General features: G+C 38.9%; 1 protein-coding gene across 1 annotated transcript; it reads right to left on the reverse strand.

Annotated features, from left to right (window-relative positions):
- Positions 1-3,854: 3,854 nt before the first annotated feature.
- LOC111622381 (leucine-rich repeats and immunoglobulin-like domains protein 2) lies at positions 3,855-19,910 on the reverse strand. The gene is made up of 4 exons (XM_023364742.1): positions 19,630-19,910; positions 6,231-7,121; positions 5,993-6,155; positions 3,855-5,596 (listed from the first exon to the last, which is right to left on the reverse strand). Exons 2-4 carry the CDS (start codon positions 7,101-7,103, stop codon positions 4,272-4,274), a joined length of 2,361 nt encoding a protein of 786 aa, XP_023220510.1. The 5' UTR covers positions 7,104-7,121; positions 19,630-19,910; the 3' UTR covers positions 3,855-4,271.
- Positions 19,911-21,192: the final 1,282 nt, after the last annotated feature.

The following is a 21,192-nucleotide window of genomic DNA, read 5'->3' on the forward strand; positions in this document are numbered from 1 at the left end:
AGCGCAAAATCTTCTTTCTTCGGGATTCCTTTTTCTATGTGAAGTGTTTTGCATTTCTCTAGGCCAAACTTCATTTGTATGTCCTTGGAGTTTATTATTATTAATTTATTTATTTATTTAAAACGCTGTGGTCATAAGCCCTTTTCAAGTGTCTAAATAAAATGCAAATATACCATAACAAACATACAAGAGTTATTTAAAGCAATTTTAAGTCTTATAAAAGTAATTCTTGATTTTCTTAGCTTTTCAAAGCGTTTATAAAAGAGATTAGAACGATTCAAAAGAAAACCAAAACTAACTGCGAAGACGAACAAAAGGTCCGTCAGCGCTTAGTGCAGGGGTGTATACCATTATCTGGCACGCGGACTCAAAAAGGTTTGAGTCCGCGTGCCAGATTTGAAAGGTTTGAGACCGCGGCGACTTGCCGCTTTGGGGAACCTGGAATCGAATCCGGACGGGTCGAAAAATCCCCAAGAATTTTTCGGGAGGTGGTCCGACCGGATATGTCGGTCCCCGTCCCTCACCATCCCGTAGTGGAATCGCTAAATGAGACCCTCTTAGTGTCCACAGGGCGGAAAGAGTTTTAAAGAAAGTACCGATAAGTGAAAACCTATATTCGATTTAAAGTTTTGACACCGTCGTCTTCTCTAGTTTGCCAGCCCGCAATTTCTTCAAGGTTTACGTCATCAATTTCCGTTTAGAAAATATGCAAGCAGAAAAGTAAATAACGAAGCAAAAGGAAATAGAAGATCGAGCCTTTCAGCGTACTTCGAAACTCTTTAACGAAAAAATAATTTATTTCCCGATGGAAGGCGTTGCACGGATGCCGAAACACATAAGGCGTAATTTCTGTACTGTCTTGTGTTAGGTTGCAAAAGCACGATTTCCCCAATTCATTGGGCAAGTCACAGGTTCCGGCATTCAAAGAACTTTTTTTTAGGTTAATGTAATTGTGTTCGCTGAAAAATATTTCAAGTCTGGTAAGTCCGCTCTTACTCGGTTTCCGGATTTCGTACGATTGCTTACAGACTGGTGACTCGAAATTGAAGAAAGAAATGCCCGTGATTTAAACCGAGTGAGACACTAACAAAACGATTAAAAGTTAAATGTTTCGAGCGCCATTAACAGTTGGTTACGTGAAATTTCCGGATTTTCTTCACGTGTCTAAAAACTAAATAGGTGCCAATTTTCTACGAAATCGTTCTCCTAGGAGGCATTCTCCTCGATACATTACCCATGTGTTGCGTTGCTGTACCCAATCGATCCAATCCTGTATTCTCTGTAACATGATTCAGAATAATTATAAAATTCACAAACCTACCGCAGGAGCGGCTAAGATTTCTATAGAACAGACACCAGCAAATGCGGCTCTTGCCGAAAGTGTTAATTTCTGCTCACTATTATTATTTTTACAATTTTATTTCCACAACTTTGTGAAAATATGTTTATTAAAAAAATTCAATATTTGTTTTATATTATATTTATATTATATAATAAAATCGCGGTACAGAACTGTGGCACAGAATAAAAAAGTACAGAACTGCGGCTCCCATGCATTTTGCAAAACCTACATTTCGGCTCCCACTGAACTCTCGCTTGCCCACCCCCGCTATAGAACTTAGGTTTAGTTTTGTTTAGTTAAGTTACGGCACCAGTGCCGTAACTAGGCAGGTGTAACGGGTGCACCCGCGCAAAGTCTACTTGAAAGGGAGTGCAAATGCGTGTATTTGTTTTATTATTTTCCCAAACCTAATTAATTAAGGAGCCGAAATGCAAAATTCTTGCACAAAGCGCGGGAATGGTAGTTACGAAACTGACGGCGACGCACCACTTCTGCCTAGGAGGAATGCCTTACGGGAGGTATTTTTAAGAGTAACTGGCCCCCATTCGGGCGTTACGGACGTGGAGAAAACCCAGAAAACTCCACGTCCTAGCCAAGCGCGAACCCACGACCGAACTCCCGGTGTTCGGGGAACGGAACCTTTCGGCCTCTGGTGGGCCGTAGAACTTAGGTCAAATAGAACTGCCGGGGGCCCCAGAAGGAAAAGTAAACTTTTTAAGTTTCTGCTTAAACCGAATGTTCCGCTCGGCCCACTTATATACGGCAAATAAATGCGTACTATAATTCGCCAGATGTGTGTAAAAATTGTAAGATCGATTGCCGCCGCGCGTCGCTCTTCTCAAATGACGTGTTGCGAAATTTTAAGTCTGCTTTTTAAGAGAAAACTACACGCAATATTATAGCTCAGTGGATCGGAAGCGGGAGTAAAAAGCATTTCAAAATTATTGCGCTTATTAACCAACAGATGGCGATACGGTGCTTCACGTAAGAAAACATTTCCCTGCTGTGGAATAATAGAAGTATCGTGATTGGTAGGCAAAGTTGTGATATAGAATTTTTATCGGTGTGACCTTTAGTATTTTTTCTCGTCTTCTCCTATGACGTCACGGTTATTAGTACGGTATTCGTTATCGCTCTCATTGTTATTTTACGGAAAAATAATTGTATCATTTAATGGATTTCATCGTACGAAAAAGTCAACGCAGAATACTAGTTTATTTTTCATAATAATCGTATATCAAAAACTCAAAAACAATTGGAAGACAAATAAAACTTATCCCGTAGAATAATAATATAACACAATATATCGTACAGACGAATAATTATTTGTCCTATCGCTTAATGTTCTGTTTTAAAGCGTAGTTTACAATAAAGTTTACGCCATTTCTAAGTGATAATAAAATATACTTAATAGTTTTAATTGTCTACTCTCATACAGGAATATTATTAAGAAAATAATTAGAATTTTTCAAATGTTATATTCTAACGGACAGACCGACAAACTGATTTAGTTCGGAAGTCTTCGAAACATCGGGAATAATAATTACTCTTCTCAACACTAGATGGCAGTATCGACGCACCTTCCCCAACAGTTAAAAATACTTTTGGATGGTAACGTATAACGCGCATTCTTTAAATTTACGGAGAATTTTTGCCGACGTTTTAATTAATTTTGCCGCGATATTAAGGATAAAAGTCTCATATTTCGGGTAATAGAGGCGCAAAAAAGTGGCGAAGCCGCCAATCAATTATTTGTATTTGTTTATTATTCTTCCTGCCCGGTTTTACGGGTCGAATCCTTTGGCACGCGATTGGGTTCTATCTGAAAAATCGAAATTCTTGATTAAGAATCGGTAAAAACTCGCAGCGAGTCAAATAACTCGGCAGCCTTTCGCTAATGGCCGAAAGGTAGTTATTTGCTGTCCAAATCAAGCAGGATATAAATCACAAGAGCAAAAATGGTTTCGGAAAGCCCCGAGCTGAATCGTGACAAAAGCCATGACAATCGATGAAGGGAGGAGATAAGAAGAGAGTCGGTTGTTAAGGCATTACCATTCTTATAATTAGAAAAGAAAAAGACCAAATAAAAAATGGCTGCGGATAAATGAACTTTACGCCGTTTCTACCTTATTTTACCGTAAAGGGGCGAGATTCGTTACCGGCCAATTTAATATTGTTTTGTCTCGCGTGTGCCCGGGTCGATCGGGGTATTGAGGCGCCACAAAAAATCTAAATTTCCTTATAGCGCAATGGGATTTTTCGCGCTTCAATGGCGTTATTTTCATAAGAAAAGGATCGTCGCCAACAACCTCATTTGAATACGCCAGGTCGGAATATTTGTGGAAATCATTCAGACGTTCTGGGTGGAGGTTATTTCTAGTGTCGTTCACACGTTAATCCTCCCTTAATTTTGAATAAATTATCCCATCAGTTAGTGTACGATTTTGGAAACTGTGGAAAAGTTTTTTAAGAATACACAAAATACCTTTTATTTAAAAAAGAGGTAGTACAAAATTACTGATGACGATCTGATTAAAAAGGTGTTAGCAAATTCTTAAAGCGATATTTTTTTAATCATTAATATAAAAAATATTAATTTAAATTTACAAAAAGAGGGTTTTCATCGCGATCTCGTGTAGTTATGGAATACTCGAGTAAGGACTACCTGCGTCCGGCGACGTACAGTACGCTTCGTACAATATCCATTAAAATTGGTGTAATAAATGAATATGATGAATGATAACGTTAACGATGATTAATGTTTGTCGTTACCGAGGCGATACTCCGTTGTTATGGCACAAACCAAGATAAGTGAGAAAACTTGATTAAAATGGTATTACACGACTCGGTTGTACATTTCTTTTGGTTTGCTTGGCCCTCGTCGGTCTTGGTTTTCGGCTTTTTCCGACGTACGAGTCCTCGGAGTGGTTCACCTCCCTCCGTAACTCTTGCGATACTTGGCGTGTGTGGGTATGGCTCTGTTTTGACCCACATAAATATCGACTTCTTGATCTTTCCAGTTGGATCTTTCATTCCAGTCGGATGAATACTCGGTCAAGGAGTGCAGAGAACCCGCAGATGTCAATCTATCTTTCTTCTTCTGGTGGGGCATCGACAGATGACTGCCGATAAAAGAATGATGCCCGGATATCTGCGATAATGATTGCTGAGATTTCCTGAGTTCCGGATTCCCGAGAAAATGATTGCCGTTGTACTTGTTAGAGGTGTAGGAGCGGTGCGATTGACCGTCGGCATTGGGTCGACCCTTGCTATACCCATTGGGCATTTGGGAGTAGTGAGAAAGATGCGAACGATTATCGTCTACTACGAAGCTGTGGTTGACCGAGCCGTTGGTGGTCGGCTCTAAGTGGTACATGTGGGCTCTGGGAATGCTTCTACCGCTGTACATGGACGAGGTTTCCCATTCGTGATCCGACTTTATTGCCGGAGCGGGAGGAGGCACGCCACTTTTTTCGTGGTGCTTTTTCCTGCGACAGCAACAAACCAGAATCAGCACCACTACGATGATCAGCGAGCAGATGGCCGCGGATGCACCTATGACGATTTTATCCACTTCGATGGGTTTGCCGCTGGCTTCTCTCTTCAGTTCTCTGCACTGGCGATGAGGGACGTTGTCGGCAGTCAGCGTCACACCGTCCTCGAGCGTAACGACACAAACCACAATACAATCGTAGGAGGGAACGTTCTCCAGTTCGAATCGCTTCTGAGTCTTCGGAAGAGCCGGACCGGCTCGAAATTCGTCTTCTCCGAATTTTCTGTAGATGACTTTGAATCCTAGAAGATTGTCGGAAATGCTTTCCCATTCGACCGCGATTCTGGAACCACTCCTGTAGATGTCTACCACTTGCACCTCTTCGTCTTCTAGGCGTGTTCGCGAGCTGTCACTTCTCGATAACGTGGGATAGGTGGAATCGGGGGACACTCCCGGGGTTACTTTAAGAACGGAGCCTTCTTCTCTCTTCTCGTCGGCGGGAAGTTTCTGAACGGTGCGAAAGTCGTCTAGTCTCTTGGGGGTCTTGGTCGTACGAGACTGAACCGTCGTTTCCGTCGTCGTCGGAACGGTTTTGTCGCAAACTAAGTCGCGTGGGTTAATCTGCGAGAAAGTGTACGAACGTAAATGTTCCGGTTTTCCACAGAATTGAGGATTTCTCTCTCGACTCGTAACCTGAAGGTTATTGGTAATGATCCATTCGGACAGCCATTTTAATCTGCAATCGCATTCCAGATACGACCCTGAAATTATAAAATAAAAACGTGTTATAAAATCCTGTTTTGTGGTTAGTAATACGCGTAAAGTAATCGACACTTAAGGTGATATCAGATTACGCGTTACACCCATAAATTTCAAAATTTAATTGATATCTATGACCAAAATATGGTTATATTCCGGCCAACTATTAATTACTAAATCACAATTTGTATAACTACGACTTTCGCTTAACTTGTTTGTCTGGTTGGGCGATTATCGTTAAAATGCTACCGCTCGTAAAATGTTTCCAAAAGGTTTTATGGCTTTTATACGTATGCAAAACAAAACTGTTACATTTATTATTATAGTTATGCATGCATCAGAATTTTAATGGGCATTTTTTCCATCCGTGAAATATTTATCGAGTGGAGAAGACTTACCTCCTATGCTGAGACCCCTCAACGTCGAATTTAAATGCTGAAAGGCTTCTAGAGGCAAGGTCGGTAGAGGATTTCCATCTAGGGCCAGAAGAGTCAACATCGAATTGCGACTAAATGCCGTTTTGGGGATGAAACGGATGCCATTAAATCCCAAATCAAGAACCTAAATACAGCCTTAGTTAATACGATGGCGTAGGTAAACTTTTGTGTTATTAATTAAATGTATTTTAAAGCTTACCCTGAGTTCCGTGAGGGTATTTATAACGTCCAGTGGAAAGTCCAACAATAAGTTGTTGAGCAGCGATAGAGAACTAAGAGAATCGTTGACCCCTCTGAAAGACGATCCGTTGATATTGATTAGCCTGTTCCTCTCCAGATTCAAGGCTGTGAGCGTGTGCATGTTTTCGAACGTCCCGTCGGCTATTTCCGATATTTTATTTTGAGCCAAATCGAGGAATGATAGAACGTGAAGACTTCTAACTGCCACCGGAACCGTGCCGATTCCGGTACCTTTCAAATTGAGGTTACGTAAGGTCGACTCCAACCCACGAAAGGCGCCGTTTGATATGTTTAAAGTATTGTCTGCCAGTTTGAGAGTGGTTATAGGAATGCCCATAAAAGCACCGTCCGATACCTTCTGGATCAGATTGTGACTTAGATCGATCTCCCTCAAGAATCTTAATCTTCTCAGAGCCTGGGTAGGAACTTCCTTAAGAAGATTACCGTGCAAATTAAGATTCGTTAGCTTCGTTTCTAGTCCCGAAAATGCCGAAGTCGAAATGTTCTTTAACCCCGAGCGTGATAACTGAATGCTCTTTATATCCAAATTTTTGAAGGTGTCGTCTTCTAGAACGTCTATTGTGCTGTTGTTGATGTACAGAAGATCGATCGGAATTTCTTTTACGGAATCCTTTAATGCCTTCAGTAATTTGTTAAAATTCACCGGGCTACACTGAACGGATAACCTCTGCACATTGTTATAAGTGCAAATACAATCCGTGTGAAGATCCACCAGCTCTCTGGACCAAGGACACTGTCCGTAAACGGAACAAAGAGCAGTAAATAATATTAAAAATGTCCATTCTCGACTCCTCCTGGTTTTATCCTTCATTCTTCTTCGATTAATGCGCTGAAAGATAAAAATTACAATAATTTAATACCGTTCGTCTATAATAGCATCGACGTTACTCCGAAAGCAAGCGAGAATTGTATATCCTGTAGCGAAATTTTATTATAATTACCTCACCGACAATATTATATAACTGAAATTAATCAGGTTTTTCCCCATTAATGTCATTTTCGACAATGATGCAAGTAGAGAAACTCGACAAACTCGACAGTGATGCAATTGGAAGAATGCCATTAAAAATTCCACACCCGCCAGTTAAAACTATTAATATTTACGATACGAGAGGAAAGCGAAAGTGAAAAAGTACACCAGGAAATTCACTCGACCCCACTTCGATTTTTAATATTAGAATCTCTCCAGCAATTAAACCATCGACAAATTATTGTTTAACTCTTCTTTATTAATAGTTCTTCACAAAAGAACAATCCGATGCGGAAGTGGAAAGTGAAAAACGTTTACCGTGCGTGAATCATTAACATTAATTATTAATATATTGCAGCATTCTCTCATTATAGAGTGGTAAAGGAAGTGGCATTTTCCTCCTTCGTGCCCTTGACTGTATCCGAATTCCATATTTAAATTTTATCCTCAAACTCGTATCGCATTCGTTTGTCATTCCGATAATCTGTCTACCGACGTAATTATTCTGTCGCAAATGTCGCAACACGAATTCCCTTTATTATTTTCGCCTCACGCCATATTTTTAGTCGCCTGTCGTAATGTTATCATCGACAGTAACATACATAGAATGAAAAAGTCGCGTTAAATTAATAATCTCGATTGGCATTGAAAATATATTTTCTATTTATTGCTCTATTAACTGCCATAACTGGCATTGAATTTTAATTTTCGATTTATTATTGCTCTATTAATTTTTGTAACAGATACGGAATTCCTGTGTTTAATAACAGTCGTAACTGACTCCTACTCGTTGCTCTGTTTATAGTTATAATTGATTCTTTTCGTTTCATTGTTAATTGTTGCAGCTGACATTACACATTTTGCGTTTTTAAAACAATTATTGAAACTGCTGGTTGCTTCTAAAGAAGCAACGTATTAATACTGTGCACCTGTATTAATATGTACCGACGTTGAATTATAATTTTGTTCACCGCATTATTAATTAATTGTCGAAACTTAAATTAGATTTGATTTTTTTGTGTTGTTCGACTGACATATTTCTTGTAAAAGTCTATTCACTAATTTTCTTTTTCTATAAAACTGACATTTAATTATAATCGGGACGGGTAATTTAATAAATATCGAATCATTTAACGAGCAAAAAAAAAACAACAATGTTACATTGTTGGTAAAAAAGAAGAATTTTTGCGTGTTAGAGAAGTTGAATAAGAGAAAAATAAAGAAAAAAACGAAGAGTGATTTCTTTCCAGATCATTCATTCCCCCCCTTTTATATCTACTTATGAATCGAAATTAATTAATTTATCATGTCAATGATGATTGGTGAGACGTTTTCCATTATGTTAAGGCGATTCGATTTTAAACCGGCTGCAATTAAATTTTTTTTATAAGGCACATTAGTTAATTAATGCTAATCGCCGTCTCGATGAATGCGGCGTGCATTGGCTCCTCGATATTCAGCCAGTCAGTCCGATGTATTGTTTCGTAATGAAGCTATCGTCCACGCTATATAAAGAAGCGATGCTGCTGTAGTCATATATAAAAGTAGTCTCAAGGATTTTTGCCTAGGGGAAACACTTGGTATAGCACAGAACCGACCTTGAAAATATCACCCCTTAGTGGGAAAGTCTTTTTATTAGATGGATTTAGTGTCCGGATAGAAATTCCGTAAGATGAAACGATAAGGGGGAGAGAGAAGAGAAGAAAGAGACATCTCGAGAATGGCAATCTTCGGAAAATACCGTACGACCCGGCTGCAGAAGGGCGACAATCGACGAAAATAGACTAAATAGTTAATGGTGACGAGTTAAAAAAAGTCGCAGTCAAACAAAGTGGCAAACAAATGGCATTCTTGTTGACCCAGATATAGTATAATTGAAGAGCAAAGCAAAGAAAGCAAACCGGGACGGTAATTGGCCTTTACACTATTTGACTGATGAAGGTCTACAAAAAGACAATAATTCACCGCAGCGTTTAAAGGCCGATCTTCTCCTCACCCTACCTTGGCGATGCCTACAGGTAATCTCCCCGCCGAAAGGAGGAGAGACGAGTACACAACACTAATTTTTGTTGTAGCGAAATTGCCTAGAGAGATCGGGATTCGACGTGTATCCGGGCCAACAGTTTCGGATCATTTTAAGATTCCGAAAACAACCACCACACCTGTGCCCATCAGCATCAGACATGTCGGGGTGTGGCATCCGTTTATCGAACAACCCGCCCGCCCCGGGCCATTCATTCATCAGAGAAGATGGCAGTCCTGGTATTCGCTCGGCCACTATAACACAAAACAAGTAAATTTAAAATTCCCAGCTAGCAACTTTTTATACGTCTAGCTGTCGATGGTTACCCGCTTTACGTGCGACTCCGCTACCAGCATGGGCTTTTTTTCTCTTCTCACGCGGTTTATTAGCCCAAAACCCTTATCCCTTCAACGTTTCCTTCCGAAGAAAAATAAAATTTTATTGATTTTCTGATTATTAGGCGTGGAAGAAGGAAAATTACGTAAACGCTCACGTCCCTTCTTCGCTACAGGAATTTTAAAATTCTTTATCTAAATAATTACCCGGACTAAACTAGTTTAATTCCGATAAGTCCAAGAATCAAATCTGATCTTGTATTTTTTTTTTCCCCAGGAATAAAAGAAAAACTCACCTTTCCGCCGCACCTGTTCTATATCTCGGCAGAAGGGCATAGAGTTAAGTGGAGAAAATTAACGGGCCAGCGCACCCTGGCGAAATTAAGCAGAACTACTACTAGGGCCAAACTGTCTTTGTTTCGGGGGATGAGATTTCCGAGAAAGTCTTCGTCGTCGGCATTTTCCTACACATAATGGCGGATAAATGCTCATAATTAAAATAAAATCCATCCGCGTGAATCTAGTTCGTCGACCTCGAAAATGCCTCCAGTTTTTAATTTTTTTTTTTAATTATAATAAATACAAAATTTTAATGGCTCTTTCGAAAAGTGGGAAAATTAATTTTTTTATTAGTTATATCAGAGATAGAAGCATTAAATACGAAGAAAACATTCATTTTTGCGGTCAAAAGTAGGTAATTGTTAGTCGAAGGACCTGGATTTTCCAAAATATTCTCCCGTGTTAACGATTACGGAGTGTTATAGCGGTCGTCGGTGGAAAGCGAAATCGTTATTGGTGTCCACTATCGTAATTCTTCCTCTTAACTCGGGCAAAGTGAACTTCTATTTGTAGACTCCACCTGTAGATAAGGTAATGGCCGATAATCCAATGTATAAGATAATGGCCGTCCTTATCGACCAGTGTTCTCGGTTGTGAGAAAAAAAGCCAGAGATAACAATAACACTTATAGGTCTTTTAGAAGAGTACATCGGGAAGTGACCTTTCCATAAATAGCGTTCGAACGAATCCAGTGGTAGAGCTTTCAGATAGGAAAGACGTGGATAAATTTTAATCGTTGCCTTCTAGGAAGGATATCAATAAGAATTTCCTGTTATATTTTTAAATTATTCGAATTCTAGGGCTTTAAAACGGTGTTAAAATATTATTTTACAGGAAAAGTAGGATACGATCCCGGGTAAAAATAGAGAGATAACTGTCAAGACTTTCCTCGGTCTAATTCATTACAGAAAGACTCCGGAATAGTGGAAATGTGGCACCAAGCGCTGTCAATATAAATGGAGGAAGCGATAAGATTTCTACTCGGCACTTAAGATTTGTTCTGTCTGGTCATTCGATTAACCCGGTGATTTATAGTCGGGTCCGAAAAGTTTAAAAACGCCAGCGATTTATCAAGTTTAATACGATTAACGATGATTTTACCTTAAGTTTATTAATCTAGAAAAATAAATTACAGTCGACCCCCTTATAACACTGTTAATTATTCTGTTTTATACGAATTCCATGTTATACGAGTCACTTAGATTTTACAAATATGTGAGCCATTCACAGCCCGGCACACTTATTTGTAAAATATAAGTGACTCGTATAACATGGAATTCATATAAAACGGAATATTCAACAGTGTTATGGGGGGGTCGACTGTACATTCGTTTAAACGGACGTAAATGGGAGAAAATGGAGTAAAAATATTTCGAGTACGTTCGTTCGAATAGTTTTTAATTAAATCATTGTTAAAGCGACGAAATTTTTATATTTTAAAAATTTGTAAAGGAAAAATTAAATATATTTCGTAACTAAAAAATAAGTAAAATTAATTCGTTGCGCGTAAGAAACCAGCAACCTTTTCCTACAGGAAAATAGAATTAAACCGAAAGGAAACATTTCTATAATTTAATTGGGATAAAAATATATATTTTCTATGTAAAGGAAACGAGAATAAAACAACCTTCGCCGGTTGTATTATTGTAAGGATAATAAAAAAAAAAAAGTCATTGAAAGTGAAATGCATTTTAGTTGACAAGACGTTTCTCCTGTCTAGTTTTTTTTTTCTAACAATAAAAATTAAAAAATTAGCTCCGTACATCAACAGCTTCATTATTGTAGAAAGGAGGAAAAAAAAGCAAGAATTTCTTCATTGAAACACACAAAATTATTCATAATACGGCACGAATGGCACGTTGGAATTTCATTTATTACAGAAAAAAATGCATATTTATGTTTATGTTTATTCATTGGGGAGTAGAAGCGGAACAACCTCTTTACAGATCCGATCGAAAGAATAGTTTCTATTATTAACAAATTAACAAAAGAATGGATATTCACACGCTCCCTTTAACGTAAATTAAGACAACCTTCTAAAATTCTAGTTTATTTTATTAATTAAAAATAATTAATCCCATCGACTACTTCAAGGATTTTCCTGGCATAAATATATAAACAAATTTACTGATTAATAAATTGGAACAGGTTTGAGTATAGCGATTTTTTAAGCACCGGTCGCAGCTGCTAGCCCCTTTTTACTTTGACTTTTTACTATTCTAAGTCAAGGTTAGTTATCTCATGTGGGAAGTGTCACCAATTTTGTTACGGAACAGGTTTTCGGTAACGTTTACGTCAGATAATTAGGAGCTGCAATATGTACGAGCCGTGTCGAAAGAAGGCTACCCATATTTATGTTTGAAGAAATAATTGGGATGCTTTCTTAACGTACAGTACAATAACTTTATACACGCCATCGGTTCGAGTTCATTAACTGAGTTTAATTCAAAAGAGGGGAATGGGGGGAACACCGAGAAATTTGACCCAGTTCCAGCGTGGAAAAATTGCTGGAAATATTCTTTTTTATTCTTGTTTTTCGTACTCTGTGTTCAGGTTGTATGCTCTCGACTTGGGAGGTATCTAGCTTTAAATTGGTACGTTCCCCCTTATTTATGACCGTCGGTTAATCAAAATCTCCTTAAAAGACTGGGAGTACTTATTTTTATGATCGGGGGAAGGTCCTCTAAAGAAAAATACCCTCGGAGTATTTTATTTTTTGGATTTTTGACAAAAAGGTCTTTCCGGGGGCGAGTAGGCGCAGTTAAAAAAAAGGGCAGAAGTAGGTAAACTCGTCGAGCAAAATACCGGATATAGGTCAGTAGTAAGTTAAAGTGACTGCATCATATAGGGCGCAGCGAAACGTGACTCATCTCACTAGGTGGCTACGAGTGCCACCTAAAGAATAATTAACTAGAAAACGTCCCACGTGAACGGCGGCCATTTATATCCTAATTCGGTTCACGTCCGTTGAGAGGCACTGATTAGAAGGTGGCCTTGACCCTACCGTGGGTCGTATCGTGGATAACCTGTCAGATTTGGTAGCATTTTTATGGTCCCTTATAAAGATGGGAGTGCAGCTACCCTGATTGTACCCAGTAGCCGTATTCAAATTCTGGTACCAGCGTGGAAAAATACAGAATTTTCGTCCCGTAACTCGTTTCTAGTTGTATAATAAGGTTACCTGGCCAAGGAATGGGATTTAAGGTAACGTGGTTGGGTCGAAACGTTGCTATAGGGTTATCATTATACCCCGTAGCCATCTCTTAGATCCTGGAACGAGTCTGAAGAAGTGGAATCGCGTTGAAGTGGCTCCTCTACTTCTTACAGCGCCGAGTAAATTTCACTAAGCAGAGTCTTTTTATGTAATTTAATCGTGTTCGTGTCGAACAGAAGCGAGTGACAAGACAGTTTATCATTCAATTTAAGTAGATAGCATCAAATACACATGCAAAAATGTGGAGTTCGGTTGATGGGTAAACTTTGAACCCTTTGATTAAAACTCATAGAAAATTTTAACATATATTCTTTGATTATATTTAGCTAGGCACTTCATCTAGAGATACGGGAGTCTTCGAGTTATAGAAATTTGATAAGTAGAAGGCTTTATCGGGTATATATATGTGTCATTCCTTCTGTGTTAATGACAAGTAAGGGAATATTTTATCAAACTGTATATCTAGGATCCCGAAACAAACATAATTTGACCTCCTTACACTTTGCATTTTTATCAAAGAAAATTTCCCTTCGATAAAACATTTTAAAATAACTTCTATATTAAAGTCGAGTAAGGAAATACGCCATTATTTAATTTTCCTCATCCGATGCGAGTCGAAAGATACAGAATCACAATTCTGGCCGTCATTTACAGAAAATAGGAAATTTTCCCTTAAGTAGGATATTTTTTTCAATATATATTCTTCATTTCCTGTGTTAGTTAAAGGCGTTGTGAGGAAATATTTCATTACTGTATTGTTTCTTTTGTTTAAAATCTAATATGGAGGAAACCAAGCAGGAAATGTTTAGAGAAGAATTAGAACAGGTCAAGTTTTTATGGCAATATGTCACCCAACTAAGATTGAAAAAAAGTGAAAGGAAAAGCGAACGGGTCGACCCGTTACGCCAAAATTGCCAGCAAAGACAACTCAAAAGTGCGTTAAGAATACCGGATTTAGACTATAAAGATACCTTTATGCCTTTATTAATTTAGAATAGACCGATTGTGCCACCTCTCCGAATGCCTCGATGGCATAATCGCTTACCGGCAACGAAAAAAGTGCATCGAAATCGTAACATTTAGACCATATCCTTGAAAATTAAACCATTGCCAACGAAATGAAGTAAAACACTTCGATACGTCCTATTTGTATCGATGCATAAAAAAAGCCATCACGTGTTGTCCGTGCCGGAAACCTAATTAGAAATTTGGATGAAAAGTGCGTAAAATTAAACTTAACCATCCTCCCGAACGGATATTTAATGGAGCAGACATAACTAGCCACGTTGCATTATCATTTTTTTTGCCGTAAAGCATTTCGAAGGGCATTTTAGCGCATTGTTACGGCTTTAAAGGGTCATTCGGAGATTAAGGGCGAAACACGTATGCACGCGAGTGATACTTGGTCCATCGTGCCTTAACCAAGTTGTTCACCCCTAATTTTTGGTAAAAGTAGAATTGGCTTTAAACGAAACACGTGCCAAGATTTATCCGGGATATTAATTGGTTTATTGAGGCCGAATTTCGGCATTTCAATCGACGTACACGGGTAATTTAAAGAGAATTTGTGGTACGTAATCCCGTCAGCCCGGATTAGTAGCGTTTTTTTTATCTGTCAGTTACTCGTTGCGCAGGCTTAATTAAAGCCATCGGAGCGGCTACCGCCTTTATTTCTGCCAGCGTGGCAATAGTAGTTGGTCCTTAACCGAGTATGACACATTCCCCGAATAACCGGAGAGCCTCGTTATTACAGTTGGAAAACAAAAGGCTCTTTTTAGAAGGATTGGAGAGGAATTCCCGCTACCGTCGAGAGACCAGGTGGCTACAAAGAACCCGCTCCGCAACAGAAAAACTTAAGACAATTGGCGGGTGGTCAAGCAAGACTCGCAATGTTTACGTTCGTCCGCGTAACCTTGAATTTAAAACATTTATGTTCCATTCTCCATTCGTCCGCCACTCGTTGCCTTACCGTTGTAGGTGTTGCACGCTTCGATTTCGATTGTTTACGGGAGCATTCGGTCTTTACGCCACGACGTATCGGGATGTCTCGTTGACGGTTCGTTCACCCCTTTCACAGCGAGTTCTTTAACCTTTTCTTCTTAGTGATGTCCGCTGGTCATTGCTGAGGGCGTTGGCCATCCGCGGAGAGATGGATCATTAAGGGTCGAGAATGCAGGTGGATGCATAACCATTTTCTAACAAGAGGCGATTGTTGCAGTGGTAGAAAAGAGTGGGTGAAAGAGGCCCGATATAATCACGACAGGGTCGAGAATATTTCGACAACACAAGAAATCTTCAAACTAGTCGGGTGGGGCATTATGACTTTTCTACTAAATGAGGGGTTATCGAGAAGAAGAGTGACTGGCCAAAACACATACAGTCCATTGTTCTGGCAGCGATGACTATCACTCCCTAGAAGAAAAAGAATAAAATAGGGGAACACGCTCATTAAAATAAATGTTTCTGTCTTTAGACGGTAACAATTTCGACACAACGTCTAACAATTTCGTAAGATTAATCCCGAATATATTAAAAGTAAAAATACTTTCGTGCTTTTTCTATCGATAAAACTAGAAATGTTCGCTTTCTGACTCGACGATAAAAACTAAACTTTAAAGTAATGTAACAATTAATCAGTTTAAACGTGGGCATAGGTAGGCTCTATCGTCCCGAATCGGTGCGCTTATGTTCTACTGTCCTATTTCGTGCAGACAATGAAGTTTAGGTTAGTAAAACAGAAATGGCAGGATTCTGAGATCTTCCTCCTTTGATCTGCCAGCTTGTTAGGTCGAGAGCACCAGTCTTACAAGTGTTACGAAGGGGCTTACACTTGATCCTGACATAATTTCGCATAATCTGATTTCGTTACCTGGTTTCCTTTTTATGTCACGTAAATTGACCAAAGTACTAAGCTCAATTCCAAGCAGCCCGTCTTTCATTTTTAAAATATTCAAAGATACATAATCGATCTTTACGTACTTCGGTATCCCGTGTACTCGATTTCTCTTCATTCTAATTACTCTCTATTTCGGGTGTGAACGGTTTCCTAACGAGACATTTAAAACAGCTTCAGACTCGATGTTCTATAAAATATTCCTCTGTTTTATTCGTGTTATTGCCTGTACGATTAAAGTTCTACACAGTTCTACATTGTCTTAAAGATACTGGATAAATTCTAACTCCGTGTACGATGGGCTACTTAACACAGAGAAAACAAGAATTTCCGATACTTAAATATTGTCCAGAGATTAATTAACGTTGGGAAAGACGATTTCGAAAGATCTTCCTGTAACATAATAGTCTTTATTATAGAACGAGAGGGGAAAACTATAAAAAGTATTACCGACAAGACATTGTCAAAACGAATGTCCTTGGCACGCATTCATCCAACTGTTGTACGTTTGTCTTTCTTAGAAGTTAAACCAAGTAGCTCGAGAGAGGGTACTTTCGGCGTAAATTCATCCCGAAAAAATTCAATTTAAACGAGAAAAGTCAAAAATTCATTTTCGACTTTCGAAGGAAGGGGGAACTTTTCTTTTAATTAACCTCAAAAAGGAAAACAATAGTAGAATTCGCAGCCGATTCCTTTAATATAGATACTGTTACTCGTATACGTGTTAGACGGTATCCTTTAATACGATATTTAATTCGAAAGGTAGTCATGGATGAAGAATGGAAAAATTTAGAACAAGTCACGATTCAGAAATGGCAACGTGATAACGATTGAATATATTTTTATGCCTAGTAGACGTATGTTTTGTTTTTATGATTACTAAAAACACGAATTGGCCATTGACCAGGGGTTTAAGAATGAATTTGCCGAAGATCGGACGTATTCAAGGTTGATAGACTTGACACAGTTCCGCGTAGGTGTATACCTGTTGCTAAACTATCCCACGCAGCAGCACACTCGCAGCCTAACTGTTAACTCCCAATACCTATCCATATATGGCTCCGTGCACTTTTTTAAATCGACGGCTGTCAGACGACTTTCCTTCGAGTGCACAGTTGTTATAAAACCTCACATTCTTTCTATAAACTCAATCGATTTCTCTACAAAATATTTGCACGAAATTCAGATAATTCTTTGTTTTAAAGAGTTAAACCATGCGAACGATTAAGAAAATCACTGGGTTTCCTTTAAAGAATTACAAAAATTCAAAATCATCGAAAGAAATCGCGAGTTTGCGCGATTAATTTGCATTTATATCAACTGCAAACACGGTGAGTATTGTAACTCGCGTTGGATGAGGTTTCCTCACCTACATTTGTACCTAATATACCAAACTATAACCGGTTACTAATGCTTTTTTTTCTAAGAATTTCGTAATTTTAACGTCTGGCAATTCAAAATATGTAGTAGTTTAAGAATTATTCTAGGAAAGTTTTGACATAATATCCGAAGGTCAGAAAGACTAATGTAAAGAATCGTTATTTGTAAGAGCAATAAAAACCGATTGTCAAATGCAATCTACCTTCATTTTCCTCTTATATTTAAATAAACTCGTGGTAAACTTACATCTACATCATTCAAAACTACGAATCGCGTAAAATTCGGGCGTGTAAATCGACTTTAATAATATAAATTTATCAAATACACCGAATAAAACTGCGAAAGCCAGCATTACGAATATCCAGAAATATATATATTTACAATGGAGTTGAGACGTAACCTTGTAAACCTGGTAAACATTGCGCATCTGTTCTATGGAAACAGAATAGCGAGTTGGTCGAAGGCTCCAATTAAAAACCGATTTAGAGGGGGGTAGATGTAGAAACTAGAGTTTGAAATTAGCATGTAGAGCGTATCTTACGAGACCCGGGTGTAACGCTTTTGCATAACACTAAGCCAGTATTCTACGGATCTTTTTCACACACCGTTGATTTGTTTGCCACCTCATTATAATAATGATGAAGAGGTTACAGTTTTTATCCCTCTCCCCCTTATTGATGAAGATGCACGTAAGACAAAGGAAATTGCCTTTCGTATAAAAAATAGCTATAAAATAATTTTTTTTTCTTGCTATTGAGAATGTATACCTTTACGAAACACTTGGCTCTCGGTGTTTTTGAAAGTGGGACGAACTGGTAATAACTTATTTGCAAAGATGATTTATCAGATTTATTCAATTGATGTTTACTATTCGAAAAGTAATGATGAAATCAGTGTTTTTCTTTTATTTTTTCCTACAGCCATTTTCATTTATGTAGGTTGTAGGCAGGTGGACGAGTCGTATACTTTCGCAATTGGGGTAGCCTAATAACGTATCCGATTATAAAAATTGATGGGAATTTATAAATAATTCGCGTGCATTTACATTAATATCTCATTACCTCAAACGCCTACGCGTTTAATGAATTAAAAATCGCTAATGGCCGGCTTCACCACGGCCGTAAACGGACTAAAAATCTGTTTTACGCTCAGAAATTAATATTAGGCACATTTTAACAAACAGAAAACGGCAAGAAAATGCTTAAAATAATAATAAAACCAACAAAATGATTCAGTGCTAGATACTTCAATCAATTTAGAAACTAGAAGGACCGCGTACCATTAAAAATTCCCCTTTATTACTTTCGTCCCGGCCGCGCTAAAGGGAATTTATATACAAAATTGTCTATGTCAGAATTAGAAGTGAGATAATAGTAACGAAGTACTCGATATACCGAATGCGTTATCGACGTAACAAAAATTTTTTAAGTGGTTTAACCGGACGAGAACTTACGTCGTGCTATATCTGAAGATGCATCATACTACGTCCCGGCTTTCTTTGTGACGTTAACCGAGCTCCGGAAACAATCTACCAGTTGTTTTACACATTATCATCCCTTAAACCGTACGTAACACTACAAAAAGTGACGCGTTTAACGATATTACCGGCAATAATTCGATAATTAAGCGTAATCCGCCACAGAAATAGTCACGGAATTTATGTTAAATGTAAATTTTAAGTTACGCGGGTGACGTTTTACGAGTTTCTACGAGAACGACACCCCAGCTTTTCCGATGAAGCTCTCCCGTGTTTACGTATGTATGTACTGTACCGTACGTTTAATTTTCTACCAAATAAAGTCGGACAGATATTTGCGCGTAGAAGGCGAAGCAATTCCGACTAAAGAATTCGTCCGAACACACAAACACAAAAGAAAACAGTGGATAGATCGATAAGACGGGCGAATCTCCGCACACGTAACGCGAAAATAAATATAAGAAGAAAAACGCGCGCGGCGAAACACCCCAAAGTAGAACACGATAAGACGTAGGCCTTATAGAAACAGGTTGGGTGATTTATTGTACGCGGAGGACTCTTCTAGGCGATTTTTCGCAATACGGAAGTGGAGAGGGCGAAAAAAAAAAACGCGTGTAGGACAGAGAAAAAAGGCGAAATTGGAAGATGTGCGCGAGATTAAGAAAGGAGGGCGATGGAGACGATAAGCGAGAAAGACTGCACTCACCTGCGTTGCACCGAATCCTGGCGGCTACTAAAAGTGTCTTGGGATGCGGCCTATTAACCGAATCGAGGAAAGTGAAGTTTATAACCGGAATAGTAACGCAGCGGTCTCGGAGAAAGTCGACGGAGCTTAAAATAATGTCACGAGACACGTCAAGACGTTATAATTTTCGCCGTTCACACACGAGGAAGTGGCATTTGCCCGAGCAATCGACAGCGCCGGGAGTCATTGCACTCCGCTAAACGTCCATCCTCCTCCTTCCGCGCAGCAACCGCGACTGAAGCCGTGTGATCCGCGTCTCTACCCGGCAACTGGTCCCGGATCGGTCTACTCCTCGGGGGGGGGTGTCGGCGCGCACCTGGATGTTGACCTTTATTCCACTCGATTTACCCGACGTCTCCCGCGCCGTCGACGTTGCCGCTGGAAAACAACTACGAAAATCCCCCGTGTCCGCCGGTTACGTAAATTACGCCCGCCTATATTTATGGCATTTATACGTAGGCCCGGGTCCGGACCGGTGGCCAACGTGGCCCGCCGTTTACTCCGGCAAACTCTTACCTTTTCTTTTGTGTTTTGCGGTGGTTGTTTATTTGGAAGTCGTCGTCGTTTATTATTGTTTTTCAAGCTCTATCCAGTTTGCCATTAATCGCTCGCTTCGGAAAATATGCAATTCCCACGCTCCGAGACAAATTGATCAAACAGGTTTTTTTAAGAGGAGAATTTGGCAGCGAAAAAAGGCGTTGCTCCCGTAACAGTTGCACGTGAAGCGCGGGCGTTACGTCGACCCGGTCGAGTGCCACCTGCCCGTCCGCGCACCGTGCGAAAATCTTCTCCGTTCGCTTTACTGCCGTCCTTCCCCACTTCCTATTTGCCTATCCACCGTCGTGCTCGGCTTTCGCAGTTTCTACTGCTGTCTGCTTTTCACTTTTAACCTTCTGCTCACTTTGTTTTCCTCATTTGCCCGCATTCTTCCTCCATATTTGACCACTTCTATTCGATTTTCGTGGTTTCTCTACGTCTTCTTCGTCTACTCGTTTTCGTGGTATAAATGCTTGTACAGTACGTGGCTTTAAGTATTGTATTTGATTTTATTAGGTTTTACTAGGGTTTCTGCCACTGTATTTGTCTACGTGATTTCCAGGCTCTCTGTAAATATTTGTACGGTTTTTAATTTTAATGGCTACTTCGTTTGTGATTTTTACTCTCGATTTTAATGGAGTTTACGCGCCATTTTAATGTTTCCTTCTTATATTTGTTGTCGATTTTGATGGATTTTTCTAAATGCTTCTGTTGATTTTAATGGTACAAAGTGTTATTAAATACCAATCTTCACGTATCTCGTGTAAAAATTTTCGGGTATTTAATTTTTTACCTTCCTGAATTTAAGCGTATTTGAAATTTAACTTTTTTACCTGGCAAATTTCCGAGGAAAACTTCTAAAATCTCAAAAAAATACGAAAAATCGTTCAAAATATTTTCTAAAAATTCAAACTTTTCTTAAATTATGTTAAATTCCAAAACTTTAAGCAAATTTTGCATAAAAAATATTTAATTTAAAAAAAAAAA

Source organism: Centruroides sculpturatus, unplaced genomic scaffold (genome assembly GCF_000671375.1).
Source record: "Centruroides sculpturatus isolate CEXI.00-Female unplaced genomic scaffold, Cexi_2.0 scaffold7, whole genome shotgun sequence".
In the NCBI taxonomy this organism is placed as follows: Eukaryota; Metazoa; Arthropoda; class Arachnida; order Scorpiones; family Buthidae; genus Centruroides; species Centruroides sculpturatus.